The sequence below is a fragment of the Dendrobates tinctorius genome, unplaced genomic scaffold (assembly GCF_039654945.1).
Source record: "Dendrobates tinctorius isolate UK_male_01 unplaced genomic scaffold, ASM3965494v1 ptg000107l, whole genome shotgun sequence".
Lineage (NCBI taxonomy): Eukaryota > Metazoa > Chordata > Amphibia > Anura > Dendrobatidae > Dendrobates > Dendrobates tinctorius.
The window spans coordinates 39,103,158-39,118,816 of NW_027361775.1; the positions used below are offsets into that span (position 1 = coordinate 39,103,158).

The 15,659-nt window shown below is 40.2% G+C and overlaps 1 protein-coding gene across 6 annotated transcripts in view; it reads right to left on the reverse strand.

Moving 5' to 3' along the window:
• The window catches only part of MASP1 (MBL associated serine protease 1), a 245,757-nt gene that overhangs the window by 149,155 nt on the left and 80,943 nt on the right, over window positions 1–15,659 (reverse strand). For all 6 annotated transcript variants that reach the window (XM_073589389.1, XM_073589388.1, XM_073589387.1 and 3 more), the window contains exon 7: window positions 5,012–5,130. In XM_073589389.1, the coding sequence (XP_073445490.1) occupies window positions 5,012–5,130 (119 nt within the window). The remainder of the gene's footprint in view (window positions 1–5,011; window positions 5,131–15,659) is intronic.

A 15,659-nucleotide genomic window follows, 5' to 3' on the forward strand; every position in this document is an offset into this window, starting at 1 on the left:
ATGCTGTCCTGGAGTCCAGCGTCCTGCCCCGAGGTAACTCACGGCTAATGGCAGAAGAAGTCAGAGGGGAGGTGCTGAGCATGAAAGCAACTTCAGTAGCAGCTCCAGAGTTTAACCCCGTATCCTGGGGTGAAGACCGGAAGCAGAAGGAATATGCTTCCCGCAGAGGCCGATGTATATATATACAGTATATAAATAGCCTTCTCTTAGTGAGTTATTGGAAATAGTTAACTACTCTCTGTTATTTCTGTGGATTTTAGCATCTAGCCTGATATTGTTAGTTAAGGATATTGGTATTAAGAGACATCTTGCTTTTTTATTCGTATATGTTCATTTTTTAATATATTGAAATAAACTTATTTATTTTACTTATGGATCTCTTCTTTATCTCAGATAGACTGACATCCATGCTGTTGATGTTTAACTGATGTGAAGTGCCATTAACTGATTTTCTTTGGGACATTTTTTGTTAATTCTGTATTTGAATCAGCTGAGCCAGATAGTATACCTACTGTACCAGGCTGCACCTATAGTTTTAGTGCCCTGTCCCTTTAGGGGTCAGATGCTACTCCCGGCTGCCGCCCTAGACTGGTACCTGTCAGCTACCTGCCACACAAGCCTCACTAGAGGCTCCAGCGAACATCAACATAGCTGCTTAGTTATGCCATTTCTGGGAAAATATGGTCCGTGGCACATTGGGCCACTATTCAAGCTTGCACTAAACAGTATGCGATTATAACAGTATTGAATTAGGCAGAGCACGTCTAGTCAGCACTTCAACGCATGTATGCAAATTGCATACTTATGGTCATGCGCCCATTTGCTACTTGCACCAGAGAATTCTGACAGCATGCAAGAGCTGTGAGGATTCACAAGTCATCACATAGAGTTACTGCAGACTTGAAGCCCAAGCCTAGAGAACCTTTTAATAGGGAATCTGTCACCATATTTGATTTATCTAACCTATTAATATGGGCATACTTTAAAAAGTCATACCTGCATGCCTCATATCAGAGGAGTGGTTGTTAAGAAATCATCTTTTATCACTTTATCAGTAAATTAGTTCTTCCAGGTAAGGCCTCTTTCACACTTCAGTTTTTTAGCATCAGTTCAAATCCGCCAAAAAGTCAGACAAGCGGATCCGTTCTCAACTGATGCGAACGGATGGCACAGGATCCGTTTTTAGACGGATCCTGAAAACGAGGAAATATAATGGAACTGCTGGCCAGGGGGGGGGGGGAGAGAGAGAGAGAGAGAGAGATTTTGTCCGGCACCCAGAAAGAATTTCGGGTTGAATAAGTGTCTGGAGGATCCGCCACAGAAAAAAACGTTGCAAGCTCCGTTTTGAAATCTTTGAGGATGGTGACGGACAGCAACTTTTGGCGGATCCTCACAAAAAACGGATGCAACGGACAGCAATCCATCACAATCCGCCATTAATGCAAGTCAATGGTGAAAAAAACGGATCCTCAAAAGAAAATTGAGGATCCGTTTTTTTCAAAACCTGGCGGATTGTGACTGATTGTAAAAAACTGAAGTGTGAAAGAGGCCTAATGGGGAGGATGCTGCCCGTAAGATAACTCTGCCTCCACACTTCAATATCTTATGCATCACCTTCCACAATGTCACTCTGTCACTGTGACATCGAGTGCTCGTTCGGAAATCTCGCCCTTGCACATTCCATCTCCTGGCATTCCTTTTCAGTGTTCTACCCTTCTTTGATGATAGGCTACTGCGCAAGAGTCGGCGAGTCAAAAACAAGTGACAGACTGTCAGTTTTAGTATAACCCCTTAGTGACAGAGCCAGTTTGCAGCTTAATGACCAGGCCAATTTTTACAATTCTGACCACTGTCACTTTATGAGGTTACAACTCTGGAACGCATTAACGGATCCTGCTGATTCTGAGATTGTTTTTTCATCGTGACATATTGTACTTCATGTTAGTGGTAAAATTTATTCGATAAGTCTAGTGTTTATTTCTGAAAAAAAACGGAAATATGGCAAAAATTTTGAAAATTTTGCAATTTTAAAACTTTAAATTTTTATGTCCTTAAATCAGAGAGATGTGTCACACAAATTTCTTAATAAATAACATTTCCCACATGTCTCCTTTACATCAGCACAATTTTGGAAGCAAAATTTTTTTGTTAGGAAGTTATAAGGGTTAAAAGTTGATCAGCGATTTCTCATTTTTACAACAAAATTTACAAAACCATTTTTTTTAGGGACCACATCATATTTAAAGTCATTTTGAGGGATGTACATGACAGAAAATACCCAAAAATGACACCGTTCTAAAAACTAGACCCCTCAAGGTGCTCAAAACCACATTCAAGAAGTTTATTAACCCTTTACTTGCTTCACAGGAATTAAAGCAATATGGAAGGAAAAAATTAACATTTAACTTTTTTTTGCCAAAAATTTACTTCAGAACCAATTTTTTTTTTCACAAGTGTTAAAAGAGAAAATGAGCCACAAAATTTGTTGTGCAATTTCTCCTGAATAAGCTGATACCCCATATGTGGGGGTAAACCACTTTTTCAGCGCACATCAGAGCTCGCAAGGGAAGGAGCCCGTTTGACTTTTTCAACACAGAATTGGCTGGAATTGAGATCGGATGCCATGTTGCGTTTTGGAGAGTCCCTGATGTTCCTAAATAGTGGAAACCCCCAACAAGTGACCCCATTTTGGAAACTAGACCCCCAAGGAACTTATCTAGATGTGTGCTGAGCACTTTGAACCTTCAAGTGCTTCACAGAAGTTTATAACGTAGAGCCGTGAAAATTAAAAATAATTTTTTTTTCTCAAAAATTATTTTTTAGCCCGCTATTTTTTATTTTCACAAGGATAACAGGAGAAATTGGACCACAAAAAAAGTTTTTGTGCCATTTGTCCTGAGTACGCTGATACCCCATATGTGGGGGGGAACCACTGTTTGGGTGCATGGTAGAGCTTAGAAGGGAAGGAGTGCCATTTTGGAATGCAGACTTTGATGGAATGGTCAGCAGGCGTCACGTTGCGTTTGCAGAGCTCCTGATGTGACTAAACAGTATAAACCCCCAAAAGTGATCCCATCTTGGAAACTAGACCCTCGAAGGAGCTTATCTAGATATGTGGTGAGCACTTTGAACCCCCAAGTGCTTCACAGAAGTTTATAAACGTAGAGCCGTGAAAATTAAAAATCATTTTTTTTTCTCAAAAATGATTTTTTAGCCCTCTATTTTTTATTTTCCTAAGGATAACAGGAGAAATTGGACCACAAAAGTTGTTGTGCAATTTATCCTGAGCACGCTGATACCCTATATGTGGGGGGGAACCACTGTTTGGGTGCATGGGAGAGCTCGGAAGGGAAGGAGTGCCATTTTGGAATGCAGACTTTGATGGAATGGTCTGCGGGCGTCATGTTGCGTTTGCAGAGCCCCTGATGTACCTAAACAGCGGAAACCCCCCACAAGTGACCCCATTTTGGAAACTAGACCCCCCAAGGAGCTTATCTAGATGTGTGGTGAGCACTTTGAACCCCCAAGTGCTTCACAAAAGTTTATAACGCAGACCTGTGAAAATAAAAAAACATTTTTTTTCCTCAAAAATGATTTTTTAGCCCTCTATTTTTTAATTTCCTAAGGGCAACAGGAGAAATTGGAGCACAAAAGTTGTTGTGCAATTTGTCCTGAGTACGCTAATACCCCATATGTGGGGGGGAACCACTGTTTGGGCGCATGGGAGAGCCCGGAAGGGAAGGAGTGCCATTTTGAAATGCAGACTTTGATGGAATGGTCTGCAGGCGTCATGTACGTTTGCAGAGCCCCTGATGTACCTAAACAGTGGAAACCCCCCACAAGTGACCCCATTTTGAAAACTAGACCACCCCAAGGAGCTTATCTAGATGTGTGGTGAGCACTTTGAATCCTCAAGTGCTTCACAGAAGTTTATAACACCCGGGCGTGAAAATAAAAAGTCTTTTTTATTTTCATAAAAGTGGTTTTTTAGCCCCCAATTTTTAGACCCCCAAAGTTGGGAAATAGTGAAAACCCCTCAATTATTGCTCCAACCCTAACCCCAACACACCCCTAACCCTAATCCCAACCCTAATGCCTAATCCTAATTCTAACCCTAATCCTAATTCGCCCTAACCCTAATTTTAACCCTAGCCCTAACCCTAGCCCTAACCTTAGCCATAACCCTAGCGCTAACCCTAACCCTAACCCTAGCCCTAACCCTAGGCCTAAACCTAGCCATAACCTTAGCTCCAACCCTAGACCTAACCCTTGCCCTAACCCTAACCCAGCCCTAGCCGTAACCCTAACCCTAGCCCTAACCCTAGCCCTAACCCTAGCTCTAGCCCTAACCCTAACCCTAATGGAAAAATGAAAAAAAAATATTTTCTTTATTTTATTATGTTTGCCTAACTAAGGGGGTGATAAACGAGGGGGTTATTTACCATTTTTTTTATTTTGATCACTATGATTGTTTATCATAGTAATCAAAATGAATTAATGGAATCTGCCAGCCGGAGCCTGCAGATTCCCGGCGGGCGCACTGCACATGCACCCGCCATTTTCTCCGGATCCAAGATGGCGGCATCCACCGGAGGATTCCGGCGGGGCGCAGGACCACCAGGAGGAGACCCTGGAGCATGGAGAGGTACCGGGGGCGATCGGGGTCCCTATTTCTCTCTCCTCTGATGTGCGATCACATCAGAGGAAAGAGAATTTAAATGCAAAATCATGGCCTTTATTTTTGCGATCGCCGTTATAGGGTTAATAACGGTGATCGCAAAAGAGGGGTCGGTAAAAACCAACCTGATTCATGTTCTCTGGGGTCTCGGCTACCCCCTGCAGCCGAGACTCCGGTGAAAGTCCGACACTGGGTGGCGCTATTTACTTACTCCACAGCGCCGTGAATTCACGGCGCTGTGGTTTAAGTACCCTTAATTACCGCCGTTAAAAGGCGTATCGGCGGTCGTTAAGGGGTTATGTGACTGTATTGACTGTGATAAGTATGACTCACCTTTATAATTTGATACCCAGGATTACATGTGATTACTACTTGATCTTTGAAGGTGTATTCTGATTGGGAAGGATCAATTTTCCCATTTACAGGCGGTCGTAGGTCAGGACAGGAAACACCTAAAAGGATATTTAACATTAAGAAAAGTGTTTGATTTTCTATTACATTTTGCTTAAATGAGTAGGTTAAAAAGGAATGATTAAATAGAATGTGGCTTTTAGTGACCTTTAAGTACAGGTTATGTGATATGAATTTTACAGTGGAATAACAGACATATAGAGTTAAAAATTATGGCAAGAAGTTTCATTTCAGAACTTTTTTACCTTAAATTTTACCCATAATCTGAACAAATCCATTGAGAAACAAGCTAAAATAATTTTGCATGGGAAAATAAAAATATCAAATAAAATAATGTGGCTGCATAAGTGTGAAAACCCTCTTATAATTGGGGATGTGTTTGTGTTCAGAATTAGCCAATTATATTTAAACTCATGTTAAATAGTACTCAATACAAAGCTGCCATTATTTGAAGTGATTCTGATTAACCCCATATAAAGTTTAGTTGTTCTAGTAGGATTTTCCAGATATTTTATTAGTTGTATTTTACAGTAAAAGCAATGGTCTGTAAATGGCATACAACTGAGAAAAGGGATCTCATTGTTGAACGCTATATCAGTAAGGAGAAGGGTACAAAATAATTCCACAGTTTTAGATATACCATGGAACACAATGAAGATGGTGATCAAGGAGTGGCTTAAATTTGGCATTGCAGTGAATTTATCTGGATCTGCAAAAAAAGTGATGAAAAGACAAGAAAATTGGTCTGGGAGACTGCCAATAAAGCTACAGAAACATTAAAGGAGCTGCAATACTTTCTGGCAAATACTAGTTATGTATTAAAATGTGACAACAATCTCAGATATTCAGCAAATGTCTGGCCTGTGGGCTAGGATGGCAAGATGGAAGCCTTTTCTTACAAGGAAATACATCCAAGCACAGCTATGTTTTGTCAAAACGTATGTCAAGTGTGCCAAAAGCATGTGGGAAAACATGCTTTGGTCTCATAAGATGTTGAACTGTTTGGCTATAATTCCAAAAGGAATGATTGTTGCACATCACCAGATTGACACCATACCCACAATGAAGCATGGTGGAGACAGCATTATGCTTTGGGCTGTTTTTTGGCAGCTAGAACTGAGACTTTTATCAAGCTGGAGGGAATTATGGACAAATGGACAAAATAGTTACAAAAATCAGTCAAACAGTTGCTTCAGGTCTCTGCTAAAAATTTTAATATGAAGAGAAATTTCACATTTCAGCACAACAACCCTAAACATATCTCCAAATTAACAAAATAATGGCTTCAACAGAAGAAGATTGAAATTTTGATATGGCCCAGCCAGAGCCCAGACCTGAATCTTATTGATAATCTGTTGACCTGAAGTAGGAACTGTATACAGGAGCCCTCACAATCTGACTGAATTGGAAGGCTACTGCATGGAAAAGTGTGCAAAGATTGCCAATTCTAGATGTGTCATTCTGATAGACTACTACCCAAAAAGATTGAATGCTGACATAAATTCAAAGGGTAATTCAACAATGTATTAGTTTAAAGATTTCAGATTTTTTCAATTAAATTGCACAGATTATATGTGATATTAAAAGTAGTAGACTTTTTATATGCACTCTATATATCTACCATAGTAAATATCAATGGCCGTAATCATCTTCCATCCAGCTATAAATTAGCTACTGCAAATTATTAACGTTTTGGCTGACTGAAAGCTTTTTTAAAGCATACAAAGCATCCATAAATATTAAATGTAAAAAAACCTAATATAAAATATTCAGCAATCTCTAACCACATCCCTCACAAACCTAAAATACCCCTGTGTACAATCCAATTAGTAAAAAAGACAATTGGGTTGACATTAAACTCCTTAAGGACGGAGTCAATTTTACCATTAATAAACCGTCCAACTTTTTTAAATCTGACAAATGTCACTTCATATGGTATTAACTCTGGGACTCTTCAACTTATCTCAATGATTCTCAGACTGTTTTTTCATGACACATTGTACCTTAAGGTAAACTGTAGGTTGATATGTTTTGTGTTTATTTGTGAAAATATTGTAATTTTGGCAAAATTCTTTAAAAACTTTCAAATTTCAAACTTTCAATTTTTATATCCTTAATTCAGCTAGCATTTCTGTACAAAATAATTAATAAATAACATTTTCCATATGTCTACATTATATCTGCATAATTTTTCAAACATCACTTTATTTTGTTAGGATGTTAGAAGGCTTAAAATTTTAGCAGCAATTTCTAATTTTTTCAAGAAATTTAGAAAACCTGTTTCTTTAGGAACCTATTAATAGCAATAATAGGACTAGAACGAGAAAATTTACCACATGATTTTTTACCCAGTGCACTGATACCCCACTTGGGGTAAGAAACCTCTATTTATTCTATTTAGACGAATATCAGGGTTCGGAAGGTAAGGAGCACCATTTGAATTTTGGAACACAAATTTGACTGAAATAGAATGTGGGCTCCATGTTGCGTTTGCAGGACCCTTTAAGGTGCCTAAAAGGCAGAAACCCCCACAAGTGACTCCATTTTGGAAACTACACCCCTCAAGGATTTTATCCAGGAGTATAGTGAGCATTTTGAACTCACAGGTATTACACAGAATCTGATGGCATTAGGCTGTCATATTCAAAATTTTCATTTTTTTCACAAAAATGTTTCTTTAGCGCTACTTTTTTTACTTTTGCAAGTGGTAACACGTGAAAGTGAACCCCACAGTTACCTACATTCTTCTTCCTCATGGTGATACCCCACATGTAGTAAACAAGTTTTGTTTGGACACATGACAAGGCTCGGAAGTGAAGAAGTGACATTTGGAATGTAAATGTGGCTGGAATATATTGCAGACACAAAGTCTCATTTGCAGGTCCCCTGAGGAACCAAAATAGCAGAAACCTATGGGTGTGTTGACCTTTGTGAAACTGTAAGGTGCTTGACAGAAGTTTCTAAAATGTGGATGTGAAAATGAAAATTTTGTTTTTTTCCGCTAAAATGTTGTTTTAGCCTCAATTTAGTAATTTTCACAATAATAGGAGAAAATGGACCCCAAAATTTATTATGCAATTAATTCCGAACAAGAAGATGTGGTCAAAATGTGGTCAAAAACTGCTGTTTGTGCCCATGGCAGAGCTTGGAAAGCTTGGAAAGAGCGCTATTTGATTTTTGGAGCGTACATTTGTCTGGAATAGATTGTAAACATCATGTCGCATTTGCAAAGCCTCAAACATGCCAGTACAGCAGAAACCTCCACAAGTGACCCCATTCTGGAAACTAGACCCCTAAAGGAATTCAGTTATTGGTGTTCTGGGCATGTTTAACCTATAAGTGATTCACAAAACTTTATAACATTTAGATGTGAAAACAAAATTTTTTTTTTCCACTAAAATACGGTTTTAGTGCCAAATTTACATGAGGGGTCATAGGAAAAAATTGACCACATAATTTGATATGCAATTTTCACTGAACACGGTAGTACTCCATATGAGGTTGCACACTATTGTTTGAGCACACAGCAGGGATCGGATGGGAAGGAGCGCTACTTAGCTTTTTGACCCCATCAGGTGGTGAAAGTCTTCTTTCTCTCTGAAGAGGCAATTTGCATATTAAATTTCCCAGAGGAGCATTGCACGGTGAATAAGCCTCCTTACCTTGACAAGCTAGAGCTGGTATGTCACTCTCCACAAGGAAAAACCTTACCTTACCTTACCTCTTAGACCTCAGTCCAGAGGATCTCACCTAGCCAAATCAGTCCTCATACTTTGCACTGATGAGGGCCAATAGCCCGAAACACCGTGTCTGCGAATTGAGATTCTAATTTGGCTTTTATCCTAAGTCATATTACAAGACTCGTTAAAGAGTGGATTATGACTTGCAGGATCGCTACTACCAACAGGTGGTGCTATAGAGTTCAAGTCGTCTTTCTCTCTGAAGAGGCAATTTGCATATTAAGGCTATGCACCCACGTAGCGTTTTAAAACGCTCACTAAAAACCGGACTCCTTCCCAGAAATTGCGCGTTTTTTTCCGCGCGATTTCACAGCTATTTTACTGCGATTATGATCGCGATTTTGCCGCGATTTTCGCGTGCGATATTCAAGCACTTTCCAAGCGATTTGAAGCATCGCTTGGAAAGTGATTGACAGGTTGGTCACACTCGTCAAACATAGTGTTTGACAAGTGTGACCAGGTTTTTACTATTGAGGCTGCCTATGCGGCATCAATAGAAAAAGATAGAATGTTAAAATGCTAAAAAAATAAAAAAATCGGGGTATATTTACCTTCGGGCGTCCCGCGCTGCCATCCAGGGCGTCAGCGTTCCCAGTAATGCCTTGCGAGACCTGTGATGACGTAGTCTCGCGTTGCTATAGCGATCTCGCGAGACCGCTAGAGTTACGCGAGACTACGTCATCACAGGACCTTGCCGCAAGGCATTACTGGGAACGCTTAGGCCGGGAATGCAGCGCGGGACACCGGAAGGTAAATATACCCCGATTTTTTATTTTTTATTCTTTTTTTTGCAGGGGTATGGTACCCAGGGCCTGGAGGACAGTCTCCTCTCCTCCACACCGTGGGTACCAACCGCACATGAGACGCTTAACTTCCCGCATGGTGGGCATAGCCACATGCGGGAAGTAAGCGATTCTCATGCATTCCTATGGGTGCGGAATCGCGGCAATTCTTTGCGATTCCACACAAAAGAATGAGCATGCTGCGATTTTTTCCGTGATGCGATTCCGCCGCGGAAAAAAGCGCAGCATTAGCACAGCATGTGCGGAATGCCATAGGAATGCATGGGGGGCGTTCTGTACATGATTTTTAAACGTTTTCGCAGCGTTTTCACGCCGAAAATCACGGCAAAAACGCTTAAAAATCGCTACGTGGGCACATAGCCAAAATGACCCCGTATTAGTAACTTCACTGCTGAAGCAATTCATCTAGGAGTGTAGTGAGTAGAGTTGAGCGATACCGTCCGATACTTCAAAGTATCGGATCGGAATGGATCGGCCGATCTTTAAAAAAAGTATCGGTATCGCCGATTCCGATACCGGAAGTCCCATTCAAGTCTATGGGACTTCCGGTATCGGAATAAGAAAAACCCTGTTTTTGCCTTGTACAGCCTCTCTGGGGTCTGTACGGGCCTTTCGGTGGTCTGTGCCGGCCTGCCAGGGGGTCTGTGCAGGCTCCGGTGGTCTGTGCCGGCCTGCCGGGGGGCTGTGCCGGCCTGCCGGTGGTCTGTGCAGGCTCCGGTGGGCTGTGCCGGCCTGCCGGGGGGCTGTGCCGGCCTGCCGGTGGTCTGTGCAGGCTCCGGGGGGCTGTGCCGGCCTGCCGGGGGGCTGTGCCGGCCTGCCGGTGGTCTGTGCAGGCTTCGGGGGTCTGTGCAGGCATCGTCCGATGGGACTACAAGTCCCATCAGGCGATGCCTGCTACCATGACAGTGATTGACACATTAGCCAATGATGGGACAGTAGTAGTCCCATCACCCGGCTAATGTGTTAAATGTAAAAAAAAAAAAAAAAATACTACATACATACTACATACATACTACATGCATGCTACATACATACTACATGCTACATACATACTACATGCTACATACATACTACATGCATGCTACATACATACTACATGCTACATACATACTACATATATACTACATGCATGCTACATACATACTACATGCTACATACATACTACATATATACTACATACATGCTACATACATACTACATACATACTACATACATACTACATGCATGCTACATGCATGCTACATACATACTACATACATACTACATACATACTACATACATACTACATGCATGCTACATACATACTACATGCTACATACATACCACATACATACTACATACATGCTACATGCTACATACATACTACATATATACTACATGCATGCTACATACATACTACATGCTACATACATACCACATACATACTACATACATGCTACATGCTACATACATACTACATATAAACTACATGCATGCTACATACATACTACATATATACTACATGCATGCTACATACATACTGCATGCTACATGCATGCTACATACATACTACATATATACTACATACATACAATACCCTGTTTTTGCCTTGTACAGCCTCTCTGGGGTCTGTACGGGCCTTTCGGTGGTCTGTGCCGGCCTGCCAGGGGGTCTGTGCAGGCTCCGGTGGTCTGTGGTCTGTGGTCATCCGGCTAATGTGTTAAATGTAAAAAAAAAAAAAAAAATACTACATACATACTACATACATACTACATGCATGCTACATACATACTACATGCTACATACATACTACATGCATGCTACATACATACTACATGCTACATACATACTACATATATACTACATGCATGCTACATACATACTACATGCTACATACATACTACATGCTACATACATACTACATATATACTACATACATACTACATACATGCTACATACATACTACATACATACTACATGCATGCTACATGCATGCTACATACATACTACATACATACTACATACATACTACATACATACTACATACATACTACATGCATGCTACATACATACTACATGCTACATACATACCACATACATACTACATACATGCTACATGCTAAATACATACTACATATATACTACATGCATGCTACATACATACTACATGCTACATACATACCACATACATACTACATACATGCTACATGCTACATACATACTACATATATACTACATGCATGCTACATACATACTACATATATACTACATGCATGCTACATACATACTGCATGCTACATGCATGCTACATACATACTACATACATACTACATGCTACATACATACCACATATATACTACATACATACAATACATTCATACAATACATACATAGACATACAGTACATATAACATAGAGTAACATACTTACCAATACTTGTCACATTGTTCCCCGAAGCCATTGTCTTTTCCGGAATAAATATTAACATAACAAACCACAAAAATACTCACCCACGATCCGAAGCAGTCCACGAGTGTGTCCCACGACGATCTTGGGTAGAGAACTGCAGCATCAGCTGTTGCTGTCGTTCTCTACGGGCTGCAGGAATCCAATGACGGAAGGTAGGTATCCTTCCGCACTGTATTCCTCCGCCACTTAAAAAAAAAAAAGTCCCTAGTCTCACTTTATGCCATTGCTGTGTGGGAATTTCCCACGCAGCAATGGCATAAAGTGAGACTAGGGACTTTTTTTTTTTTAAGTGGCGGAGGAATACAGTGCGGAAGGATACCTACCTTCCGTCATTGGATTCCTGCAGCCCGTAGAGAACGGCAGCATCATCTGATGCTGCAGTTCTCTACCCAAGATCGTTGTGGGACACACTCGTGGACTGCTTCGGATCGTGGGTGAGTATTTTTGTGGTTTGTTATGTTAATATTTATTCCGGAAAAGACAATGGCTTCGGGGAACAATGTGACAAGTATTGGTAAGTATGTTACTCTATGTTATATGTACTGTATGTCTATGTATGTATTGTATGAATGTATTGTATGTAGTATGTATGTAGTATATATGTGGTATGTATGTAGCATGTAGTATGTATGTAGTATGTATGTAGCATGCATGTAGCATGCAGTATGTATGTAGCATGCATGTAGTATATATGTAGTATGTATGTAGCATGCATGTAGTATGTATGTGGTATGTATGTAGCATGTAGTATGTATGTAGCATGCATGTAGTATATATGTAGTATGTATGTAGCATGTAGTATGTATGTAGTATGTATGTAGTATGTATGTGGTATGTATGTAGCATGTAGTATGTATGTAGCATGCATGTAGCATGCATGTAGTATGTATGTAGCATGCATGTAGTATGTATGTATGTAGTATGTATGTAGCATGCATGTAGTATGTATGTAGTATGTATGTAGTATGTATGTAGTATGTATGTAGCATGCAGTATGTATGTAGCATGTATGTAGCATGTATGTAGTATGTATGTAGTATGTATGTAGTATGTATGTAGCATGTAGTATGTATGTAGCATGTAGTATGTATGTAGCATGCATGTAGTATATATGTAGTATGTATGTAGCATGTAGTATGTATGTAGCATGCATGTAGTATATATGTAGTATGTATGTAGCATGCATGTAGTATGTATGTAGCATGCATGTAGTATGTATGTAGCATGCATGTAGTATGTATGTAGTATGTATGTAGTATGTATGTAGTATTTATGTAGTATGTATGTAGCATGCATGTAGCATGCATGTAGTATGTATGTAGTATGTATGTAGTATGTATGTAGCATGCAGTATGTATGTAGCATGTATGTAGTATGTATGTAGTATATATGTAGTATGTATGTAGCATGTAGTATGTATGTAGCATGCATGTAGTATATATGTAGTATGTATGTAGCATGTAGTATGTATGTAGCATGCATGTAGTATGTATGTAGTATTTTTTTTTTTTTTTTTTTTTTTTTACATTTAACACATTAGCCGGATGATGGGACTACTACTGTCCCATCATTGGCTAATGTGTCAATCACTGTCATGGTAGCAGGCATCGCCCGATGGGACTTGTAGTCCCATCGGACGATGCTTGCACAGACCCCCGGACATCAGCACAGCCCCCCGGCAGGCCGGTACAGACCCCCACAGGGTGCACAGACCACCGGCAGGCCGGCACAGCCCCCCGGCAGGCCGGTACAGACCCCCACAGGGTGCACAGACCACCGGCAGGCCGGCACAGCCCCCCGGCAGGCCGGTACAGACCCCCACAGGGTGCACAGACCACCGGCAGGCCGGCACAGCCCCCCGGCAGGCCGGTACAGACCCCGGGCAGTCCACACAGCCCCCCGGCAGGCCGGCAGAGACCCCCGGAAGGCCCGAAATGACGGCGCATCATGATGCGCACACACCGCGCATCATGATGACGTCAGGCTGTCAATCAACTTTGAACTTCCGATTCCGATGCCGAATTCCGATATTGAAAAAATATCGGAAGTCGGTATCGGAATTCCGATACAGCAAGTATCGGCCGATACCCGATACTTGCGGTATCGGAATGCTCAACACTAGTAGTGAGTATTTTGAACACACAGGTTCCTCACAGAAAGTTATAATGTTAGAACATTGAAATATAACATTTTAGTGGTAAAAATATCATTTCTTTTTATTTGCTGCAAATTTGTCACTTTCAGTCATACAATGACTTTCATCAGTCAGACAGATTGCAGTGTGCATAGGGTTACAGGCAGAAATGAACACTCAGGATCCGCAGCACATGCATTATGCAAGTATGCATTGTTCTTTAGATCGGTGCGATACAGCATTACCAGATTCATATTGGTCTTTTTATGTTTTGAATAAAAATATATGGTAGTTTTTTGTCACCATATTCTGAGAGTTGTAACTTTTTTTAGGTTATCAGTGTTGTATGAAAGCTTATTTTTTGCATGACGCGTTAGATTTTTTTGTACCATTTTGGGGCACATAACATTTTTTGATTGCTTTTTAATCATATATTTCAGATACAGAATAAACAAAATACAGCAGTTAAGTTTTTATTTTTTGCTGTGTTCACCATGCGATATAAGTGATAAGACTCTCACCTACCATCGAAACCTTCAAAAAGTGCCTGAAGTCCCACCTCTTCCAACAAACCTATAACCTGCAGTAACCACCGATCGACCAAACCGCTGCATGACCAGCTCTACCCTCGCCTACCGTATTCTCACCCATCCCTTGTAGATTGTGAGCCTTCGCGGGCAGGGTCCTCTCTCCTCCTGTACCAGTTATGACTTGTATTGTTCAACATTATTGTACTTGTTTTTATGTATACCCCTCCCTACATGTAAAGCGCCATGGAATAAATGGCGCTATAACAATAAATAATAATAATAATAATAATAATACCAATTTGTTTGTCAGGCCACTACAAATATAGCAATACCAAATTTACCGTATATAGTTTTTTCTATGCTTTGCTACTGTTACTTTTACAAACTAAAAACATTATTTTATAATGATTTATTTTTCAGCGCCACATTCTGAGAACTGTAACTTATTTTTTACCAAATGAGCCATATTAAGGCTTGTTTTTTGCAAGATGGTTTGTAGTTTTAATTTGCACCTTTTATCTATATATATATATATATATATATATATATACACACAGTATATATACTGCTCTGGAAAAAATTAAGAGAAATCAAAATCCTGTCATGGGCAGCCCATTCTCCAGATCTGAACCCCATTGAAAACCTCTGGAATGTACTGTAATCAAGAGGAAGATGAATAGTCAGAAGCCATCAAGCAAAGAAAAACTGCTAAATTTTTTGAGCCAAAAGCAGTGTGAAAGCTTGGTGGAAAGCATGCCAAGACGCATGAAAGCTGTTTTTAAAAATCATGGTTATTCCACAAAATATTGATTTCAGAACTCTTCCTGAGTTAAAACATTAGTATTGATGTTTCTAAATGAGTATGAAAATGTTTTGTTTGCATTACTTGAGGTCTGAAAGCACTGTGTTTTTAAA